The 23247-nt window shown below is 42.6% G+C and overlaps 1 protein-coding gene across 3 annotated transcripts in view; it reads right to left on the reverse strand.

Annotated features, from left to right (window-relative positions):
• Window positions 1–23247, reverse strand: part of LOC122671788 (probable cellulose synthase A catalytic subunit 8 [UDP-forming]) — a 46774-nt gene that overhangs the window by 19564 nt on the left and 3963 nt on the right. The window contains exons 2-8 of one of the 3 annotated variants that reach the window (XM_043869223.1): window positions 19214–19480; window positions 17145–17490; window positions 16653–16790; window positions 16443–16568; window positions 16150–16362; window positions 15094–15480; window positions 14653–15003 (exon numbers count right to left, since the gene is read on the reverse strand). In XM_043869223.1, coding sequence (XP_043725158.1) covers window positions 14653–15003; window positions 15094–15480; window positions 16150–16362; window positions 16443–16568; window positions 16653–16790; window positions 17145–17490; window positions 19214–19480 — 1828 coding nt within the window. The other 2 variants (XM_043869222.1, XM_043869224.1) reach the window with 2 other exon arrangements.

The following is a 23247-nucleotide window of genomic DNA, read 5'->3' on the forward strand; positions in this document are numbered from 1 at the left end:
TTGAGAAAAATGGTACTTGGACTCTGGTAGATCTTCCCAAGGGGTGAGTTTCAATTGGTTGCAGGTAGGTTTATACCATTAAGTACCGATTAGATGGTACTGCTGAAAGATATACGCTCGGTTGGTGGCCAAAGGGTAAAGTCAGGTGTACGACATTGACTACCAAGAGACATTTTCTCCTGTAGCCAAGCATAACTCAATCAGAGTTCTCTTATCAATAGTTGCTAATAGAGATTAGTCATTGTACCAATTAGATGTGAAGAATGCCTTTCTGCATGGTGACTTAGAAGAAGAGGTATATATGCAAACTCCACCTGGTTTTAAGTTTCCCTCAGCATAAGGGAAAGTCTGTCTCCTAAAAAAGGCTCATTATGGCCTGAAGCAATCTCCTAAGGCCTGGTTTGAGAGACTTAGGCAGACCATTCTAAGGAATGGGTACTCCCAGAGTCAGGCTGGTCACACTTTGTTTATCCGGCGAGGGAATGGTACAGTTACAACCCTCATTGTTTATGTTGATGATATTGTTGTGACTAGGAATGACAATGCCGAGATAAGCAAATTAAAATGTTACTTGGCTCAACAATTTGAGATTAAAGATCTTGGACTTTTGAAGTACTTCTTGGGTATTGAAGTATCAAGATCAAGAAAGGGATCAATATCTATCAGAGAAAGTTTGTCTTAGATCTATTGAAAGAAACAGGAATGTTGGGGTGTAAACCAGCAAACTCCCCAATTGATCCAAATCACAAGCTTGGTGACGAGTGTGGTTCTCCTCTTATAAATGCAAGTAAGTACCAAAGATTAGTTGGGAAGCTGATCTATCTCTCCTTGACTAGACCAGACATCACTTGTGTAGTTGGAGTGGTGAACCAGTTCATGCATGCTCCCAAGAGTGGGAACTTGGATGTTGTTTATCGCATCATCAGGTACTTGAAATCTTCTCCAGGAAAAAGCCTTTTAAATGCCAAGCATAATCATTCGAGGATATAGGGTTACACTGATGTTGATTGGGCTGGCTTACTCTCTAACAAACAATCTACATCTGGGTATTGTACCTTTATGGGTTGTAATTTGGTTACATGGAGGAGTAAAAAACAACCAATTGTAGCTAGATCTAGCACTGAGGCAGAATTTAGAGACATGGCTCATGGAGTGTGTGGACTTATGTGGCTGCGACGATTGCTTCAAGATTTGGGAATTGACGCCGAGAGACTTATGTGGCTTTATTGTGACAACAAGGCTGCCATAAGTATTGCTCATAATACCGTGCAACATGACCGAATGAAGCACATTGAGGTTGATAGGCACTTCATCAAAGAAAAGTTTGACTCGAGTTACACTTGCACTCCCTTTGTGAAGACAGGTAATCAAGCAGTGGATGTGTTTTAAAGGGCCTCATTCCTTACCTGTTCAGTGCCCTCCTATACAACCTGGGAATGCATGAGATCTATTCTCCAGCTTGAGGGGGAGTGTTAGAGTTTATATTGTAAAGGGTAGTTCGCACACTGTCTTGTTATAAGCCATGTCAAGTTGTAATTTTGTCTTGTGCTCTTTTTTTCCTTTTACCTCCCTAGCGAGTTATGTGTAATTATAAGCATAGTTCGAAATTTCATCTCGTCTCGCCATTTTGGGCTGTGGAAATTTCTGAAATATTCTGAAATTTTGGCGAAATATGGTATTTTTTCTGCCATATTTCGGCACTCCATCTCGGTGGGTTTTGGGCTATATTAAGGCCTAATATTTCATGTACACCTTATTTAAGCTAAATAAACACATTTAAACCTTCATATTGCAAGAAATGAACTCAAAGTGGTGTTTTGGGTTTGCACCCTTGATTGATAGTATACGGTTGAGCCCTGATGTATAGATAGTTAAATACACTAAAAGACATAATGAGAAATTTAAACAAAGTAATGAAACAAATTTACGAAATTTCACGAAATTTGAACATTTTTCATTTTGGAAGCCCATCTTGTCTCAGTAGTGTCGAAACTAACGAAATTTGCCAAAATTTCAACGATATATCGCGAAATTTTGAACCATGATTACAAGAATATATTAATAAAAGAAATAGGTGAGTGGAGAATACACTCCCTCACAATCGATTTCTCCCAACTCACTTTCTTCTTTCTCTCTTCTTCATCTTCTTCCTTTACTTCTCCTTCTTCTTCCTCTTGTTGTTAAACCCAGTTCCTTTACTAGAATCAATCCTCTTCTAGTTTCTAACTACCATCTCATATTCTCAGGTCTTCCATACCAATGTCCTAAATGCATTCACAAATGGGTCATCTGGATTGTGCTACCACCCTGCTTTTCATGGGTAAATCTTACACAACATTGAAGTCACCTCCCATACCCCAGGGAAGAGAGTCCGTTTGGAGAGCAATATGGCGAATGTCTGGCCAAAGAGCGCTCTATCAAAGGGGTAGCTTGTTGCATAGATGGTGGTGAGGAGAAAACAAAATTTCCCATCCAGGTCACTAACTTAAAGATGCATAAATTGAGAGGAGGAATGCAAGACCACCACTTGAATGATGGAGGGGTCCCAAAGGCACCAAATGCAACCACTTGGGTGGTGAGAATAGTTCGAGCAAAATTCCCAAACGGGGCAACAAAGGAGACAATGTTGGAGGCATTTGACTCTTTAATACGAGTTTCAACTTTCAACGAGGCATGTAGAGATTTAATGCGGGTATGAACTTTTGCTTGTTTTTCCGGAAAATTGAGGCCCCATATGTGTTCCAAATGAAGCAATGGTTCATTGGGAGGGAAATGAGGATTGCAACAATATGGCCCTTCGGAATTATGCCTGGGATAAGGGGCATGGCGGGAAGTGGCAAGATTGCTAGTACACTTTCACCGATATTCATGTAGGGGAGGGGAGGGCTGGGTAGAGAGGGTTGCCTTGGGTGGAAAGAAAAGTTTGCTAGGCCTTCAGGTGAAGGAGGGAGGGAAGTGTTGGCGGACGGGTGGTTATAGTTGGCTCAGGACCAATAAAGAGGGGAAGGTGGACGAGATAATGAGGGGGCATCTGGGAGGAGCAGAGCTTCAGATGGGGGATCAGGCTGAGTGGGCCCAAGGAGAGGAGGGTGGGTTGAGCAAGGGGTATACGAAGACCCAAGAAATGAAAGCCCATTAATAGAGGATGGAAAGACCAAGGCTTATTCGGCCAGGCTTGGGCTTACACGCCACCTAGGCTGGGATTCGGGCTCACACGTCACAATAGGCTATTTCATACCTGAGCTATGTTTACAATGTGATGTAGTCCTAGGTAGGAATAGTCCCACTAGGAGCCAGGGGAATAGGGTTACCTAACAAGGCTGGCCGATTGGGACAGCTTAGGCTAATTAGGGCAGAATTAGGGTTAAGTTAGGTTTAGGTTAGGGTTGTCTTATATGGTAATGATAGGCAAGTGTAGGGAAGTCTAATGGTATAGGTTTTATGATGTTTGAGTCAATGGAAGTAGGTTAGATGAGTTGGACAGCAAGATAAGGTTATTGGAGACAATTCCTAATGGAGGTAGGAGTAGGAGATTCTAGGGTTTAGGGTGGTGGGAGTTTGATGAAACTTGGATCGAGTGTCAATAACGATGTAAGGGATGTATGCTGAAAGTTTGGTTTGAAACTAATGGACAGATTTGAAGTTATGGAGGAATCCTAGTTAGGGTAGGAGTGAGAAGAAGAAGGTTTAAACAAAGTTCAGATTCAAACTTACTGGATTTGAAGAGATCTTCAATGGCAATAACTTTGAAGATGAACAATGGGGTCTCCCGATCTACAAGATGCAAGGAGATAAGTAGCAGCCCTCCCGATCTTCACGATGCAAGGAGTCGATTGGAGATCCACCAATCCCTTCACCTTGATATTACTCACAAGGCACACTCACGATGGAGCAAAGGCAGCAAGCATAAAGCTGAGTTTTTATTAATCAAATTCGTATGTAATGCTGACCTCCCTTACAAACTTATATAGAAGACTCAAAAATAGACTTACACTAAAAAGGAATGGTCTAACCCTATCCCTAACCTATTAGCTAACTTAAACTGACTAGGAAACTGAAATAGACTCATAATAGAGTCCTAATCCAGCCCAACTAAACAACTAAAAGAAAAACTGATAAAATCACTTAAATTGAACCAATTGGATGCAACCAATTTGAACCAGTTCAATTAAAAACATAAAAATAAACTAAGTATTGGGCTAATTCCGTATGCAACCTATGTACCCCTAGTTTAGGCTCATTAAAGTGGCCTAATACATAGAAAACCCTTGGGAATAAAGGCCCAACATGTATATAACCCAACCCTAGGCCTATTTCTAAAGAAATAAGCCAATTTCTATGATAAACCTACATCAACTCTCCCCAACACGAATTTTGCAGTGATGGGGGGGAATCAACATGTGATCAGCAGCTTTGACCATCCCCAAACAAAATTCCGATGAGGCAGGAACATTGGGGATAAAGTCTTCAATGTGTGAAGCTTTCTCTTCGAAGAACCATGGTAGCACAACAAACTCTATGTGTTCTTTCTTTGAATCAGCAGCAACTGTCAATGTCTTGTCGATAGAGCCTTCAGTGTTAGCAACCTTCTCATCTAATGCGTGAGACACAAGCTCCACCTCTTCAAGAACAGCATCTTGAAGGTCATTGTTTTCCTTTGGAATGCTCTCAATCAACTTTTCATCTTCTACTGTTTCAGCTTTGTCTACTTTGTTCTCTTCAATGTATACCTCTTCAGTAGAATCTTCTACACGTTGAACTTCCATCTTTGAAGCTTCAGGCATTGTCTCTTTCTTTTCATCACGATTCACTGCGATCACTTCAGCTTTGTCTTCAACTTGTGCTCTCTCAATTTCCGTTGGCAATGTACATTTGTATTCAGCCGCTGATTTAACACTGGTGATGTCAGATTTCCAACACTCTTCAACTTGCAAATGGAATATCATTGATGGAGGTTTCAAGTTGTCTTCAGATTTGAAGGCCTTTTGGTGGTGATGTTGTCGATGGGAATTTAAGTTACCTTGTTGTAGAGCTCTGAACGTCCGTGGGAAATATTTCTTACTCCAATCCTCTTTCATCTCTGCCAATGTAACAGGTTCTCTACCACGGTAGTCAAGATAATCCATCTGGGTTCTCCACCAATTATGTGCTGGTCCCACTAGCTTGGTATGTGCTAGTCTTATTTTCCTATGCTCAAGCAAATTATACCAATTAAAATAATCATCTAAAGCAGCTAACCAATCACAAAATACCTGTGGATCTAGTCTGCCATCATAGTCTCTCAACTCATACGCCTCTGGAGGTCTATGGCGTCTCCTGTAGTCACTGTATCCTCTGTTCCTGTCTTCACTATGATCTCTGTACCTTTCTCTGTCTTCTCTGTATTGATCTCTCCTTGGGGCTCTTTATACTACCGAATTGACTTCATATTTGTCCTTTTTTAGGGGAATGTTGCTGTCCCTATGAGAGGTAGTCCTCTTCTCTTCCAATCGTGTCACCTTTTCATTCAACTTCTGTAGCATCTCCATTATAGCAGCCATAGGATCAGGTAGAGGGGGCAGAACTGGATTTCCATGTACATCCATGGCTCTAATACCAATTAATGTAGTCCTATATAGGTAAGGCCTAATAGGAGCCAGGTAAGATCAGAATTCTATAACTGTTTACAGATGTAGGCTGTTTAGAGTAAAACTAGGATTAGGGTTGGATATTGGGAAAGGGGTTTATAGGGTATTAATGGGCAAGTCTAGAGAGCTATTATGGTATAAAATGGTTAGGGTTTGGATGAGTTTTGAAATTCTGCAATTTTGGGCAGAATTGAATTGGGCAATTTTGATGTAGTCCTAGGTAGGAGTAGTCCCACTCAGAGCCAGGGGAATAGGGTTAGCTAACAAGGCTGGCCGATTGAGACAGCTTAGGCTAATTAGGGCAGAATTAGGGTTAAGTTAGGTTTAGGTTAGGGTTGTCTTATATGGTAATGATAGGCAGGTGTAGGGAAGTCTAATGGTATAGGTTTTATGATGTTTGAGTGAATGGAAGTAGGTTAGATGAGTTGGACAGCAAGATAAGGTTATTGAAGACAATTCCTAATGGAGGTAGGAGTAGGGGATTCTAGGGTTTAGGGTGGTGGGAGTTTGATGAAACTTGGATCGAGTGTCAATAATGATGTAAGGGATGTATGCTGAAAGTTTGGTTTGAAATTAATGGACAGATTTGAAGTTATGGAGGAATCCTAGTTAGGGTAGGAGTGAGAAGAAGAAGGTTTAAACAAAATTCAGATTCAAACTTACTGGATTTGAAGATATCTTCAATGGCAGCAGCTTTGAAGATGAACAATGGGGTCTCTCGATCTACAAGATGCAAGGAGATAAGTAGCAGCCCTACCGATCTTCACAATGCAAGGAGTCGATTGGAGATCCACCAATCCCTTCACCTTGATATTACTCACAAGGCACACTCACGATGGAGCAAAGGCAGCAAGCATAAAGCTGAGTTTTTATTAATCAAATTCGTATGTAATGCTGGCCTCCTTTACAAACTTATATAGAAGACTCAAAAATAGACTTAGACACTAAAAAAGCATGGCCTAACCCTATCCCTAACCTATTAGCTACCTTTTTCTTTTTTTTTCTTTTTTTTTTTTTTTTTTTTTTTTTGGATGAATAAAAATTTAGTTACGAAGAAAAAGAGGGAATATACAAGCCCAAGGGCAGCAAGCCGAAACTAGGGGCTAGTTAGGGCGCAAAATGGATGTAGTGAGGCCCCAGGAGACAACAATGAGCAAATTCCTTGGGGAATCCTTCACATCACGGAGGGGGAGGGATCTAGCTTTAGATGAAACATCAAAAAAGATGGCCTTCCAAATCATGTCGAAAGAGCGGGAGTTGGATGTCCATCTTCTAAGGTTGCGTTCCATCCAAATGTGAGAGATAGTGGCATAAAAGGCAATCTTGCCAACCGAGTCGCAGATCGACTTCCCTCCGAATGTCATGTCAATCCAAATCCATTCCCTACTAAGAGGAAGAGGAGTGCGACGACTGGGCCAACAATGGCGGAGAACACGGGTCCAAATGGAGGCAGCAAAGGGGCAAGAAAAGAAAAGGTGATCGACATCTTCAATCCCATTCCAACAGAGACAGCAGTTGGGAGGGACCTGAATATGTCGATAAATTAGGAAAGCTTGTGTAGGAAGGCAGCTAGCAAGGGCGCGCCAAGCGGTGAAGCTATGACAAGGTATGTGACCACGGAACCAAACAACTCTATACCAAGGACAAGGGGTCCCTCTGTGTCTAACCAAATCCCAAGCGGAGTGAGAGCTGAATCTGCCCGATTGGGAGGGGAGCCATAAGATGGTGTCACCTCTACCTCGATGCCCTGGGGGGATGGGGGGAAGGGATCTCCAAAGGTCAGCGAGAGGGGGAGGGGAGGTGGGAGGGGACCAAGAGCCTCTGGAGATGATAGCAGCAACATGGGCAAATCTGTCCAATCCGGAGGAGTAGATATCTCTGGGGCTCACAATAGAAGAGAGTACACCAGAAGGGTGCTACTTGTCCAGCCAAAGAAAGGTGGACGTACCATCATCTATTGAGCATGAAATGGCGTCCCTGGCTAAATGTCACATCTGCAGAATTTTGCGCCAAACCCAGGAGGAGTCAGCCCTTGGACTAACGGTCCAGATGGAATCTCTACGGAGGGGCCCAGCATACAACCAAGAAGTCCAGATGGAGGTTTTGTTGGTGAGGATCTTCCAAATAAGTTTGATGGACCCAACAATGTTGACATCTTTTATTCTCCTTAGCCCCAGGCCTCCTTCAGATTTGGGAACACAGAGGGAGGCCCAGCTCAAAGGATGAAGGAATCTGGCAGAGTCCACACCTTTCCAAAGGAAGGCACACATAATAGATTCAGCCGCCTTGATGGTAGCCTTTGGGAGGCCAAAAACTCCACTCCAATAAATGTAGCAAGATTGGAGCACCGATTTGATAAGCTCGAGGCGACCTGCATAAGATAAAAGCTTGGCTTTCCAAAGCTGCAACCTCTTGCAAAGAAGATCCAGGATGGGGGAGCAATGGTGGGCTGAAAGCCTGGCAGGGATGAGGGGGAGGCCTAGGTAGCGGACAGGGAGGGTGCCAATGGTAAAGCCGGTGAGGGAGGAGAGGGAGGCTTTGGTGGTGTCCGAGACTCCGGCCAGGAAAATCTGGGACTTTAAAAGGTTAATGCAGAGCCCTGAGAGGCCCTGAAAAAGGTTGAGGGAGGAAATGATGGAAGTAATGGAGAGAGGGTCAGCCTTAGAGAAGATCATGAGATCATCAGCGAAGGCAAGGTGGGTCAAGTTGGTAGGCTTACACTTAAGGATAGGGGAGATGAGGTGGAGGTCAGTTTTAGACTGGATACTTCGAGAGAGAACCTCAAGGGACAAGCAAAAGAGAAAAGGAGAGAGGGGGCAACCTTGGCGAATACCAACTAAGGAGGGGAAAAAACCAGCAGGACTGCCATTCAGGAGAACAGAGAAGCGAGGAGTGGAGATGCAGGAGTAGATCCAGTTGACAAAAATGGGGGGGAAGGACATCCTGAGGAGGACTTGGGAGATGAAATCCCAACGGATGGAGTCAAAAGCCTTGTGGATGTCAATCTTTAAGAGAGCGGCAGGAGAGTGGGACTTGCGGTCAAAGCCTCGGACAATTTCCTAGCAGAGGATGATGTTGTCCGAGAGCTTCTCCCAGCAATGAAGGCAGATTGGTTGGGGCTGACAAGGGAATCAGTGACAAGGCTTAGCCGGTTGGCAAGGATTTTAGCAATGAACTTGTAGAGGAGATTACAAAGGGAGATGGGTCTGAAGTCAGACATGGAAGAAGCTCCAGAGGATTTGGGGATGAGATAGAGGAAGGTATGGTTGATATTTTGGATCTGCTGAGGGTTGAAGAAGAAGCTCTTAATGGCACTGATAAGCTCAACACCGATGATGTCCCAGCAAGTGGTGAAAAATCCCATGCTGAATCCATCGGGGCCAGGAGCTTTACTAGTTTTGTGGGAGCGAACAGCAGAGGTGATCTTAGAGTCGGAGGGGATGGAGTTGAGGGAGTTGAGGAGGTGGGGGGGGATGAATTTGTTGATAAGGTCTGCAGGGAGGGGGGTATGGGAGGAGGGGGTGCAAAAGATATCAGTGAAGTAGCTCACAGCTTCGGCTTTGATGGCATCCACAGAGGAGAGGACAGTGCCATTAGAGGAAGTAAGAGAGAGGATGGAGTTGGAGTTGGAGCGGGCTTTGAGAGAGCGGTGGAAGAAGGCGGTGTTAGAGTCGCCGAGGTCAAGCCATTTGATTCTGGATTTCTGTTTAAGGAAGCTTTCCTCAAGGGAGAGAGAAGAGGAAAGGTCAGAAGCAGCAAGGATCTCCTCTTCTGCAAGGGAGGAGTTGAGGGGGTCAGCCTGAAGGCGGAGCTGGATGGAGGAGAGGGTGTCTCGACAAGAGGAGACATGAGAAGAAATGTTGCCGAAAGTAGAGGAATTCCAGACTTTGAGAGCCACCTTGACATTCTTGAGCTTTTTGGAGAAGGCAAGAAGAGGGGAGGAGAAGGAATGCACAGGGATGTTCCAAGCCGTTTGGACAATGTCCAAAAAACCCGAGTGGGAGGACCACATGTCAAAGTACTTGAAAGGTTTGGGGCCAAAAGAAAGGTAAGGAAGGACAAAAAGGGAGATGGGGGAATGGTCGGAGAGGCCAGGAAGGTCAAAGAAGGCAAAAGAGGAAAGAAGGGAGTAGAGCCAATAATCATTTACAAGGACTCTGTCTAACTTGTAAGCAACTCTGTCAGAGCCAGAGCGCTTATTGTGCCAAGAGAGATCAACACCCAACCATCTGAGGTCGTTTAGCCCAGAGTCCTCCAGACAGGAGTTAAAGGCTACAACTGCTTGATGGTCGATAGGAGAACCACCCAATTTTTTATGACAAAAGCGAACGACATTGAAGTCACCTCCAATGCCCCAGCGGGAGGAACCAACAGAAGAATGGATGGATTGGATATTCTCCTAGAGAGGGGTCCTATCGGGATGGCAGTTGAGGGCATAGACCATGGTGGTTATGAAGGTGATCAGAAATGCTGAGATGGAGGAATTGGGAGGATGAAGAGGTGGCCGAGATATTGAATTTTGTGGGATCCCACAGAACCCAAATGCAGCCAAGGGGGGAGTAGTCATAATTGGAAAGGAAGGACCAAGAGGGGGTTAGAGAATTTGCAATGCGGGACGAGTTGTGCTCAAGCACTCTGGTTTCAAGGAGGCAACAAAGGGGGGATTTGGAGGTCTTAAGGTGGACACGGATTTCAGCTTGTTTGGCAGGAGCATTAAGCCCACGGACGTTCCAGATGGTCCAAGGGATCATGGGAGGGGTGGTGGAGGGGACAGCCAACCAGTGAATGGACTAACTCTGGACCCCAGAGGGACACTACGGGGCCGGAGATGGTAATCCCGTAAGGGGGGGAAGCAAACCAGGGGAGAGGAGGGACCAGTTGAACCGGTAAGGGGGGCTAGGACTGGTTCGGTTGGGTTCAAATTTGTTGGGTTAAAGGGGAGAAAAGGGGATAAAAGGGTTGGGGAGGTAGGTAATTGGGTTGGGTTAGCAGGAAATGATTTTAAGTGGAATGGGACAAGGGGAGGGCCACGTGGAAAGGTCAACTGGGTATTTTGGGGAGCAGGGTCCAACGTTGGAGGTTGGTAAGAGCTAAAAGTGGGGGGGTTTAAAAGTGTATCAGTGGGGGGCTTTGGGGCTGTATTAGCGAAAGGGGTAAGGGAGCGAAACAGGGGCGGAAGGTGTTTGTCAGAGGGGTTTGCAGAGGGAGGTTGCAGGTCTTCGTGTAGGATCTCTTTGGGCTCCTGAAGAACCGGAGAGATAGCGACGCCACATACGGCCTCAGGATCGAGGTCCATGAGCGCAGCGAACCTGTTGTGGCCAGTGTCAGGCGAGCAACTGGGTAGGTGAGCCTCGGGGGTCTCGTCAGGTGCTGGAGTCTTGTCTGGTTCCCGGCGACTCCTCCGGTGGCGGTTCCTTTTATTTTTCCGGCCACGAGAGGTGTCTCCAGTAGCAGCGTTGGCAAAACAGCAATGGAATCGATCGAGTTGGGGTCCATCGAGATGCCTTCGTAAGCGGTAGAACCAACAATGATCAAGCAAAGAATGGGATCCATCAAGATGCCTTCGAAGCGGCGTAGATCCAAAGAACAACAAGAGAATCAGCAGCAAGATCGTAGCCGAGGACGTAGCAAGCTCATGAGCCAAAGACGGAGCAGATTTGTGTTCTTCTACGTAGGTCTCGGCCTCGACCTGATCCTCAGGAGCAAGCAAGGAAGTCGAGAAACTCTTGGAAGAAGGAGGACTTGATACACAGCTCTTGGAGGTGTGACCGAAGATCTTGCAGACAGAGCAGTGGTGGGGAAGGCCTTCATAGAGAACTCGCTGAGTGAAGGAGTGTCCATCTTCTTCCTAGATGGTGACGTAGTCCGGTGGAGGGTCTTCAGCAAAGAGTTCAACGCAAATGAGAGCGAAGGAGAGTCGATCCATCCTCTTGGTGCGCTCGTCGGAGAAGAGGGGGTTGCTGATGGTCGATCCGACGATACTAAGTCCAGAGGGGCACCAGTAATGGAAGGGGAGCCCAGGTAAGTTAATCCAAACTGGTATGAGCTTGAGGTCGATCCTGTTGAGTGAGGAACGATGATCCCACTGCCGGAGGTAGATCTGCTTCTTCCCAATCTGCCAAGGACCACCTTCCAGCGCATGAGCTTTGTCGGAATCGTCGGATAACCTGAAGATGAACAGCCCACTTGAAAGCAGGTGAATGAAGACTGCACCCGCGGCTCTCCATTGTTTCAGGAGGGAGGACTTGACAACATGGTAAGGAGGTCTGCTACCCAGGAAATTCCCAACAAGGCAGCATTGCCATTTTGAGATTTCATCATCAAGTAATCCTTTGGGGCAGAACCCAATCTTGGAGGCATCAAGGGAGGTAGGGGGGACGAAATGAAGAGGATGTCCAGCAGGTTTTGAAGAGGTGTTGCCGGAGAAAAGGGAGGACCAAGGTTATTCAACAGGGTTAGATTGGTCTACAACAAGGGTGGATGGGTCAAGGTGGGAAGCAGAGGGGGGCTCTGGAGGAGAAGCAGAGGAGCAGGCAGCGGTTGGGGCTGCCGGAGAAGGGGAGGTCATGGCAGCATTTCAATTCCTCAAGATGGTAAAACAAGTTTATTAGCGTGGAACTGACTAGGAAACTAAAATATTAGCTAACTTAAACTGACTAGGAAACTGAAATAGACTCAAAATAGACTCCTAATCCAGCCTAACTAAACAACTAAAAGAAAAACTAATAAAATCACTTAAATTGAACCAATTGGATGCAACCAATTTGAACCGGTTCAATTAAAAAACATAAAAATAAACTAAGTATTGGGCTAATCCTGTATGCAACCTATGTACCCCTAGTTTAGGCTCATTAAAGTGGCCTAATACATAAAAAAAACCCTTGGGAACAAAAGCCCAACATGTATATAACCCAACCCTAGGCCTATTTCTAAAGAAATAAGCCAATTTCTATGATGAACCTGCATCACAATGTCACCCCTCGGCACGTGCGACTCTGATACCAACAGATAGTAACCCCAAGTTTTTATCTTAACTATGAACCAAATTAAAGAGAAAATCTGTCTTTAAAGGTGGGGAAAACCCCAAGCAAATTCCAAAGGAGATCAGTTTGATGAATGCTTCTAAGCTGATTTACAACCATAGTTATCAAGGCGTCGCCATGGCCGTCACCATGGCGTCCAGACTCCTTGGTCACCTTGGACACCTTGGGCACCATGGCGGGCGCCTTGCCGCCATGGTGGTGTCGCCTTGCTTTTTTCCCCTCTAAAACACCCTGGTCGCCTTCCCGCATTGATAACTATGTTTACAACAAGGGATCTGTGATGCAGAATTCCAGCAAGAAGAGAAGAAGAGACTGTTGTTTTAGGTTTAGTTCAGTTTTCTGGGGTCAACCTGAACGGTTCATTATTGGTTCAGGGAAGCAGGTTAGACTTATAAGTCCCCAAAGGGTTATATGGGTCATGGAATTAGTATTTTGGGTTTTCTATTATAATGGGCCAATTATAAGCTCAAATATGAAGGATTTGAGTCCTATACGGGATTAGGTGTTAGTTTCTATTTTATAGAATTTTTCTTTTCAAGTCTGAGTTTGTCCAAGGCAAGGTTATAAATATATGTGCAAGGCTAGGTCCTCTCATATGTTATAATTGAATGAAGATGGCTTTTGCTCATTGTTCTGTGGTGATTCCAATCAAGGCTTTGGTGGTGATTAAGTCATATTCCACTTTCTTTACCATGCCCTGTCTTCTTCTTCCTTCATAGAATCGGGTTAGTTTTCTGCATCCTTTCATTCGTATGCTTACCAGTTCTATTCTGCTAACTGGTTTTCTGTTTGGATTCTTCCTTCAGTTACTGTAATCTGATCTCAGGTTTTATTGAGTGATTTGTTCTGTTCCATACCAATGAGTTCAGAAAGTGACCTGCTATTCTGGTTCTTAAATCTCAGGATGACATTTTTCATACCTGCAGTTGCTAGTTTCTACTTGCTGCTTTGCTGTGATTAATTGTTGGGTGTTATATTCTTCACTCTTCTGTAACCTAGATTCCCATTAATCTGACATTCTTACAGCCATAACACATCCTGATACCCTCTATGTTATCTTTCCATCCTAATCACAATTCCTAGCTAATTCATCTTATCAAACTCATAAAATTCCTGACCAAATCCAAATTAGACCATAAATTTGAAATTACAATGTAACCTATGTGTCATTTCTAGGAGGTTTGTTTCATGATCCTATCACTAAACCTAATTCACGTCAGTACAAACCTGTTTTCTCTTTCCTTTATTACCAACTCCTGTACTGTTTTATTCACCAGATCTGGTGTTCCAACTTTTTAATAAACATGAACTAGTTTATCAATAGCTGACCCATTGAAACAACCTTCTAACCTTAGCTCTCCATCTTCCTTGTTAAAAAATGGAAAAATTATAATTGGAGGCAGAGATTCAACTTAAAACCTGACAAATAGGAAGATAAAAACTATAGGCTTCATCATGTGAAAAGAGTAACTGCATGTTCTATCGAATTAATTCCTTACAAGGTTAGAGTTGTTCTTGAAATAAATTTTAATCATTTTCTTAGTCCAAAAAGTTTATCACTTTCAACAGTGTGAGTGACAATTCTGCATCTCATAGAGTATTGCAGTAGCAATTGTTGGCTCGAGCCACTAAACCCATTAATCTACCCAGTTTCCTCAGAATTCAGTTGGGATATTCAACCTGTTTAATGATTGGGTTGGGTCAGGCACTCGGGCATTTGCTCACTGAGAACTCAGAAAAATATCATACCCATCCAGACTGGAATTTTCCTGAATAACCGTGCAACCAAGCCGGCAACTGCATGATTTTCAAGGTGTCAAAGTGGCCGGTGCAGTGCAGGTGCAGGTTCAGTTGAGTGCTTTCTGACCAGAACTATCGCCAATCATACTGATATAGGTCATGAAAGAGAGAATTTTAATATCAATAACATGTATGCTAGAACATTCATTCTGTATTTAGCATGTCAGTCAAGTGAAACCTACCATTGGAATGATAAATTTTCCGGTTAATAGGCATATGGCTGGTAGAGTACAGTATATAAGCAGGGGCACAGAAGCGAGAGGATATACGGTATTATTTATGTAAGCAATCCTCTCCAACCATTTCAGCCTGCCACCATATCCATACCAAATTGGACAATGTCGACTGAAAAGAATCTCAATGGAGTCGAGGGCCAACAGGAGCACCTGACTTAAGCGATCAGAAAGATTGATGGGCACAGATCCTCTGAAAGCGGAACGCTGTGGCATACAATATATAGATCTCCATCCACGAGTATGCATCTTAAAGCCAGTTAGAATATCCCCAGTCTGAGATCCATATATCCAACCAATCTACACAGATTTGAGGATAAATAAACAACAGAATCAAAAAATTGTTCATCAGTTTTAAGGAGACAGAAACATGCAGAGTATTCCTTTTACCTCTTTCCCCCATGCAGTGTTATCTTCATAATCACAACTAATGACATGGATTGCTTCTCTTAGTATCTCATTAGGACTTAGAGATTCTGTGAAGTTATCATCATTAACAAGATTTGAAGCGAGAAGTAATGGTGACTGACCAAAAATCTTCTCCATGCTAAGAAATACAGAATGAGATTCCATTTCCAGATTGCTAGAATCCACTAGTAAACTTGACCTGGATTCATCAATAACTGGAGAAGAGTTAAAATAACCATGGCTGTCCCTAGAACTTTTCTTCATAGGACCCAACTGGCTTGTTTGGAAAGCTAATGGTTCTAGAGGTGCATCATAACCATACAAAGCTTTTCGGCTTAAGAAACATCCTGAACCTACATAAAAAGGCCCCTGTATTCCATCAAGACATTTCAAGGTGACCTATATGAAAATTTGATTATTAGTACAGGCTAACAAAAATTGGTTAAAGGCAGAAGCAGAATCAAAAAATGTAAATGCTGTTTCCTAAATGACTTAAAAGGATTTGAGAGCGCTAACAGCCTAACATTCCAAATAAAAAGAACTTTATCACATTCCTCAGGCCAGGGAAAAAAGAATAGGTACACCATACACCTACAAATGATCAAGCATCTACATCCTGTCTACAAATTCACAATTTTCACACCAGAATCCTAATGTCTATAATGACTGAATTGATTTACAGCTTCAAAAAAAGCCTCACCTATTCAGTAGAAACCTATTAAACTGAAGCCTAGAACAGAATCAAATTAGTTGGGTTCCATTCAACAAGATAAGATGATTCTGACATGAAGAAAGATGTTCAAGATGGTATCACAAATTCTTCTTCACTATCTGGTGTTTATATTCCATGTCTGACATTAGTTGAAAAAGCTTTCAGTTTAGCATGGACTATCATTTCTTCATGCAGTTACTTTTCTTGTTCTTGTGTGACAAGAAGGATTTTTTTAAATCATCACCCATAGAAGTCACATATGTACATATAACATATGTGAACTTCAATCAAAAATTAAAAAGCAAGGTCAAAAGGGAACCACTTACATCGTAGAAAACTGTATTGTGGTTTGCATACCGATCGTTTGCATTAATACCATCAAATCTGTGGGGAAATTGAACGTAGCACACTTTCTTCATGTTTCTTCTGCCCATCATAAAGCACATAGCTTCAAGGAGTGCTTGGCTGTTGTTTATATAGTGATTGCAATCAAGATTTAGAATGTAAGCCCCATTTGTAAGTAGAGCAGAAACTCGAACCTGAAGATTTAAACAATAAGACCCTTTCTTTTTCCTGTTCACACTAGATTCATTCTAATGATCTAGTACTTTATATGTACCAGAGCATTCATGGCACCCGCCTTCCTGTGGTGCTGGAAACCAGGGCGCCTTTCACGTGATACGTAGACTAGTTGAGGCAATGCATTACAGTCACAGCCTTGTGCACCCCCATGGCCTAGTAATATCTGAAACTGGGAAACCCAATAAGAAACAGCCTTGTGGCCCAATAAACATGAATCAGAAACATATGGTGCACATTGATTACAAACCTGTATCAATCCTGGATGATCTCCAGCATTATTCCCAGGCCATGGAGTGCCATCCTTCATAGACCAACCTTCAGGAGGAACAGTTTGAAACTTAGCGACAAGGCCATTTATCCTGAGTTTGAATTCCTCATACTGCCTCTGCAAGCAGAAAGAATGTTAGTGCAGATATTTGCTGGAGCAAAAAGAGACAAGACAGGAGTAAAGAACCACTAATCTCAACACAGTGGTTTCCTTGTTCATTCCTTAAATTTGGATGTCCAAGGATATCTGTAACCCATCTCCATCACAACTAAAGGGTATAAAAACTAGTATGCTCTCTAGTGTCTGGACTACTACCCTGATGAACAGAATCCAGGAGTAGAAACCTAGTCTTCTCAATATCACGTCCAACAAGTTAATAGCTTATACAAGAAGTGAGGGTAAACCAAGTAGCAGAACAACGAATGATTTTAAAGTTAGGGTGTAACACAAACAGGAAGAGAAGAATAGCACCTTCATTAACCTTCGTTCCTTGAAAAATGTTGGGAGCGTGTTACAGTTCAAGCAATCAACCTTTTGTGAGAAGTAACACTCCGGAGACCGAGGCTCAATGCTGAACTTCTTGCAAAATGGTACCCACTTTTTTGCAAATTCAGAGGTTTCCAATAGAGTTTCAAGTGTTACCAAAGCTGCTCCATCATCAGAAACATAGCATGAAACTTTTTCAGCCGGGTACTCTACAGAAAGCACAGAAAGGATAGTGTTTGCTGTGACAAGGGGTGGCTCCTTCAGCGGGTCAACAATGCCAACAAAGATATCAATGAAAGCTAGCTCAGATGGTTTCCCTGGTTGGTTGTACCTGAAACAATATGTATAATAACGTTCACTCGAATTGGATCAAATTAAATTGCAATAGAACGATGAGGCTACTCAAGTGAGAACCATTAATACAGAAAAAGCCATCCTAACAGCCAATATTAGATTTCCTGGTCAACATTGACTAATCTGAAAGACATGTAACCACCTGCTCTTCTACATTCTTTTAAAAACCATAGAATATGGTGAATATTTTCAATAAGAGACAAATTGGTAACAAAAATATCCAATCGGAATTATTTTGGTTTCTAACATTTTGTCTGCAGACTAATTAAACACAGTAATGGGTGTGACCCAGCGCACCTACTGATGCAGATTCGTCACCGAAATGGGCTTATTTCTTTAGAAATAAGTCTAGGGTTGGGTTATATGTATGTTGGGCCTTTGATCCCATGGGTTTTCTATGTAATAGGCCACTTTTATGGGCCTAAAAGAGGGGTACATTGGTTGCATACGGGATTAGCCCAATATTTAGTCTATTTTTATGTTTTTAATTGAATCGGTTTAAATTGGTTGCATCCAATTGGTTCAATTGGTCTAATTTAAGTGAAGTGATCCTATTGGCTAAGAGGTTCTTATATCCTATTGGCTAGTAGGGAATCTTCTTTATTTTAAGTAGTTTAAGTTGTTTTTAAGTCATTAGGACTCTATTTTGAGTCTATTTTAGTTTCCTAGTCAGTTTAAGTTACCTAATAGGTTAGGAATTGGGTTAGGGCTTTCCTTTTTAGAATAAAAGTCTATTTTTGAGTCTTTTATATAAGGTTGTAAGGGGGCAAAGCCTTGAACACGAATTTGATTAATGAAAAGCTTTTTGTTTGCTGCCATAGTTGCTGCCCTGCTCTGTTGAGTGTTGCTCTGTTGAGTGTGCATCCTTGTGGTTCTATCAAGGTGGAAAGGGACTGGTGGAATCCGGTTGACTCCTTACGCCGTGACGGCTGGGAGGATCTTCTTTCTTCGAAGGTGGCTTCATCCTTCAACCATTCAAACTGCTGTTAGAGGATTCGAGAGTGAGTTTGAATTTATTATTTTCTGTTTATCCTTTCTTCCCTTCCCCAATCAATTCCTTTTCTCTTCTGTCCTATTTTCATAAACCCTAGAAGACTCTAAACTCTGATTCAGATCTGCTCCTCCATTGGAATCTGATCAGATTTGGACCATAACTTCCCCTCATCACCATCTCCACTCGACCCTAGCTGCTGCCCATTCTGTCCATCCAAACCCTAAGATCCCTCTTCTCCATTGACCCTAAAAACCCTAATTTTCTGCTGGGACACATTCAGCCATCAGAAACCTTCCATATTGCAACCGAATCTTCCCCCTAGCCCCTCTAACACTCGACCTTAAGCCCTGCCCCTGAATCCTACTGTAAACCCCAGTTTTGGCTATTTTCCTAATTTTAAAAACCCGGAACCCTAACCCTAAATCTGCAGAATTTTGAAACCTAACCAAATCCAGATATTTTTATACCATAATGACCCTCTAAACCTGCAGATTAAAACCCTATAAACCCCATTCCCAAATTCCCATCCTAAACCCTAATTTTGCCCTAAAACAGCCCCTAATCAGCCCTAAACAGCAGGCTTGACCAAAGCTTGATTCCAATTGGCTCCTAGTAGGATTATCACCTATTCTAGGACTACATTACCTACATATGCAACATGTTTCTGAGACCGTACAGGTAGACTGCTTTAAACAAATTACTTCACCTTAAGCATAAGCGTTCAGGATATGTTTCCCTGTTCACAGGATGCAACTTGGGGAGCTGGTCTATTGTCCAAAATATGGCAAACCACACCTCACAAAGAACAGAAGCTAACCAAAGCCCATGTGCATTCTTGACAGGATGGGTCAATCGGTACCGGAGGAAAAAGGCCAAGATTACTAGGCGAAAGAGGATAACAACCCTATATGGATTGATCATTGAAGAAGAGATCAGCATCTTTCTTGAAAGAGGTTGTCGAAGCTCATTATCCCTACAAGAAGAAAATGATGAAGGATCAAAAGATCATAAGGCTTCAGATATAAAAATTATTAAAAAGTATACAAAAGGCACTTGCTGGAAGTAAGAAGAGACTATACAAAATCAATAGCAAGATCTTTGCCCAATTTGATTACAGGAACTAAATAAAAATTAAGCAATAACAGTAATATTCTGTTGTAGGAACACCCAACACAGATAGTTCAAACATAAAAGGATGACATAGAGTAATCAATGTGCATGTCTGAGCAAAAATTTGCATCATCTGTGGAGGTTCTCCTGAAAAAATAACTCATAGGAGGCCATAGCAACAACAAACACTATAAATTGAATCTGCTTCATTTTTCTAGAAATGACCCAGTAAGCATAATGAGTATGTTCGGACATGGTCCCCCTCCCTTTAGTTTGGAATAAATAAAAAGCAGGGAGGCCTCATGGCATTCAGTTCTTTAAATTAACCACACCCATAAAATTTCTGAAATGCACCCTTTCTTAACAGAGTATTACTAGGAAAACACATAAACAAAGAAGACAAGATGAGAGAAAACCCACCTCAGGGGGAATGCGTAATAGTCTCCTCAAAGATACGTAGATTGAGAGAGATAGAGAGATAGCCTTTCACCCTCCAAGTCTGAACTACTTTACTAAAAGAAATAAACATGACTCAGATGATGCCCAAATCTCTAGATGCTTTTATTTAGAGGTGTATGGGTCAGAATTGGGGAAAAAGAGATTAAGTTGTAGGTGCTTATACCAGCTGCAGTTACTTTGAGTCCATGGATCAAGAGTATTCCAGTGAGTCCTCCTATAGTGATCAAAAGGATGAACCCTACAGCAAATAACATTGGCATTTTGTACTGTATTGAACCTCCCACTGTAGAAATGAAATCCTACAACAATGCAGAAAACAAACGGAAAGAACAAACAAACAATCACACGATGCAAGGATACATGTGGATCAGCAAGGTGGCTACGTCGACGAAGAGATGAGATCAGTTTCACTAACAATGGAAAAGGGTTACAAGCTCTCTTCCCAATGCCTCTCTGTGTTTATAAAAAACTTCCATGTAACCCTAATTACCCCCATCGCAACAATTTAAGGGAAACAAAGAGATTATTCCCCGGGCCTCAAGCCCTATGGGCTTTTAACAGCCCTTTGGAGGCAGCCCACAACCCAGTCCACAGAATACAAGACATCAACCCAACTCCTTCCTCAGGTCCCTTTATCCGACCCGAACACCCATCCGAACCGAGAATAAATCTCTTGGCTTCTACCCGACATCCCCAACTCACGTCCAAACATTCTGGCCCAGCCAGATTTTCTTCCCCTCTCTCCCCTCTTCTGTTTCCTTCTTTTCTCCCGGCCCCTTCTCCCCCTTTTCCAACCATTCTTCACTCTAGGTCCTCGTCTTCGCTCAGCAATCCCTCTCCCGTCAAGGGGTACCAGAGGCAACGTTCCAACAGGCCAACTCCCTTTCCAGGACAAGAGTTCGGCCCTCCCAGATACTCTCAAGCTCTCCAGCTCGTTGCCAATCAATAATAGCCCTAGCCCTGATGAGAACTTGAAGCACCACTCATTTTCCCCTGCCAGATGAATAAAGGCATGATATGGAACACTCAAGGTTTGAATTCCTCCTCTAAGCAAGCTGAAGTTCGTGACCGCTTGAAGAAGCTCCAAGCAATATTCTGTTTTCTCATTGAGAAGAGAGTGATAGAGGCAAACACCTCCATAATTGCGTCCTCGATTACCCTTGGTTGATTATTCTCCGCCAATTATGCCCATCACTCCAATGATCGCCTCTGATGACTTTGGGACACCTCTAAAATTCTAGTATTGGTTTTGTGAGAGTGCAGACCTACAATCGTGACCCGTAGAGAAGAAGAGGGAAGAAGATGGAGAAGGAAAAGGAGAAGAGAAGAGAAAGATGGAGAAGAGAGATCAATAGAGAGAGCTAGGAAACCTCCCTCACGATTGTGAATAACTAAATCGTGAGGAGAGACATATTATTTATATTGACTTATCACTTTACAAGAGTAAATACCCAAAACACCCTTAATACAGAAAATAAACTAGAAATATAAATAAGATAGAAATCAAACCAAACACCCCCAAACTACTAATTCTAATCGACATCCTTAACACTCCCCCTCAAGCTGGAGCGTAGACATCACCAAGAACCAACTTGGAACAACCATCCAAGAACTGAGGTCGAAACAGGGCATTCGTAAACATATCTCCAAGCTAAAACTGTGAGCGAACAAATGGAATGACAATGAGCTTCTTCTGAACAGCATCTCAAACAAAATGACAATCAACTTCAATGTGTTTGGTCCGTTCATGAAAAACAGGGTTGTTGGCAATGTAAATAGCAGCTTGGTTATCACAGTACATCTCCATGGTTGCTGGCATCGGCTTCCCCACCAAAACACTGCAGTAACACCCCCCCTTAAAATGTCCTATATACCCCCTATTTGCTGACTTTCCCATAATACCCCCCCTCAACGCCTGAAACTGCACACAGGCGTTGGAGGGAACCCTCCCCCATAAGTAATATTGTGTCCCGCATGTACAGGTTAGATTTATCTTCCCAAAACACCCGTAGCATTCCGACAAAAGTCTTAATTTGTCTCAATGTCCAGTCCCTTTTCATACAGACTTTCTTTTGGTTGGCCTCAGTCGCAAAATCTTTTGGCCCATCTTACAAACACGTGTACACAGAGAAATTGCGCTCATATATTTATTCTTTAAGAAGTAATCTGTAGAAAACCTAGGACCTGTAACCAGTAACTTGAGAGAAGAGAAAAAAGAGAGAATGAGAGAATAATAACTTGTTGTTTTCATTGATAGGAAAGCCCCTCTATTATTGGGGAAATTACAAATAGAAAGAGGAACTCCTAATCAGATTAGGAATTCCTAATCATGATAAGATTCCAAGTTACAATAGGAAAAGAACTAGAACTAACAACTCAAACTGAAACTAAGACTAACAACTCACAGTAGAATTAGGATTTGACATAATTAGAAACTAGGACTCCAACTAGGACTAGGAAAATAGAAGATACACATATCAACCAAATCACTGTTCACATGAACAGTACTTCAACACTCCCCCTCAAGCTGAATTATACAAATAAGTAAAGAAAGAAGATCCAGCTTGAACTAAAGAAAAAAGAACTCCTAATAATGCTAACACTCCCCCTCAAGTTGGCGCATACAAGGTACTAATGCCCAACTTGAACAAAATGAAAAAAAAAAAAAAAAAAAAAAACGAAGTTGTAGTAGAATCCAGCTTGACATATGAACGCAGCTCCCAAATAAACCTTCAAGAACTTTAAAAAATAGATCTTCAAAACTTGGACAGACATGATCAACAAACCGGGATTGGAATGTCTTCCAAAAAAGGTAGCTTTCAAAGATCTTCAATAGCTTTCCAGTGATGAATCTCAGATTGTCATAGTGACTTAGAATCTTGAAGTGAAATAACTAGAGCAGCAAGTAGCGAAAACAAACTGAATCAGGCAGCGGAAAAAAACTGTATCAACCCAATCGAAAGTCCTCAAATAGGCAACAACCAAATATCTTCAATAATTCAATATTTCAATCTCCCCCTTACGGCAGACTCAACCCAATAACAAAATAGATACCCATTGGCAATGGTGAAAACTCTGATCGTCTATGCTATGCACCAAGTGTTCCTGCAAGTTCTGCTTCTACAATGTCTGCAGGTGTACTGTAAGTACACGTGGACATAACAGAGATAA

This window comes from Telopea speciosissima, chromosome 8 (assembly GCF_018873765.1).
Source record: "Telopea speciosissima isolate NSW1024214 ecotype Mountain lineage chromosome 8, Tspe_v1, whole genome shotgun sequence".
Taxonomy (NCBI): domain Eukaryota; kingdom Viridiplantae; phylum Streptophyta; class Magnoliopsida; order Proteales; family Proteaceae; genus Telopea; species Telopea speciosissima.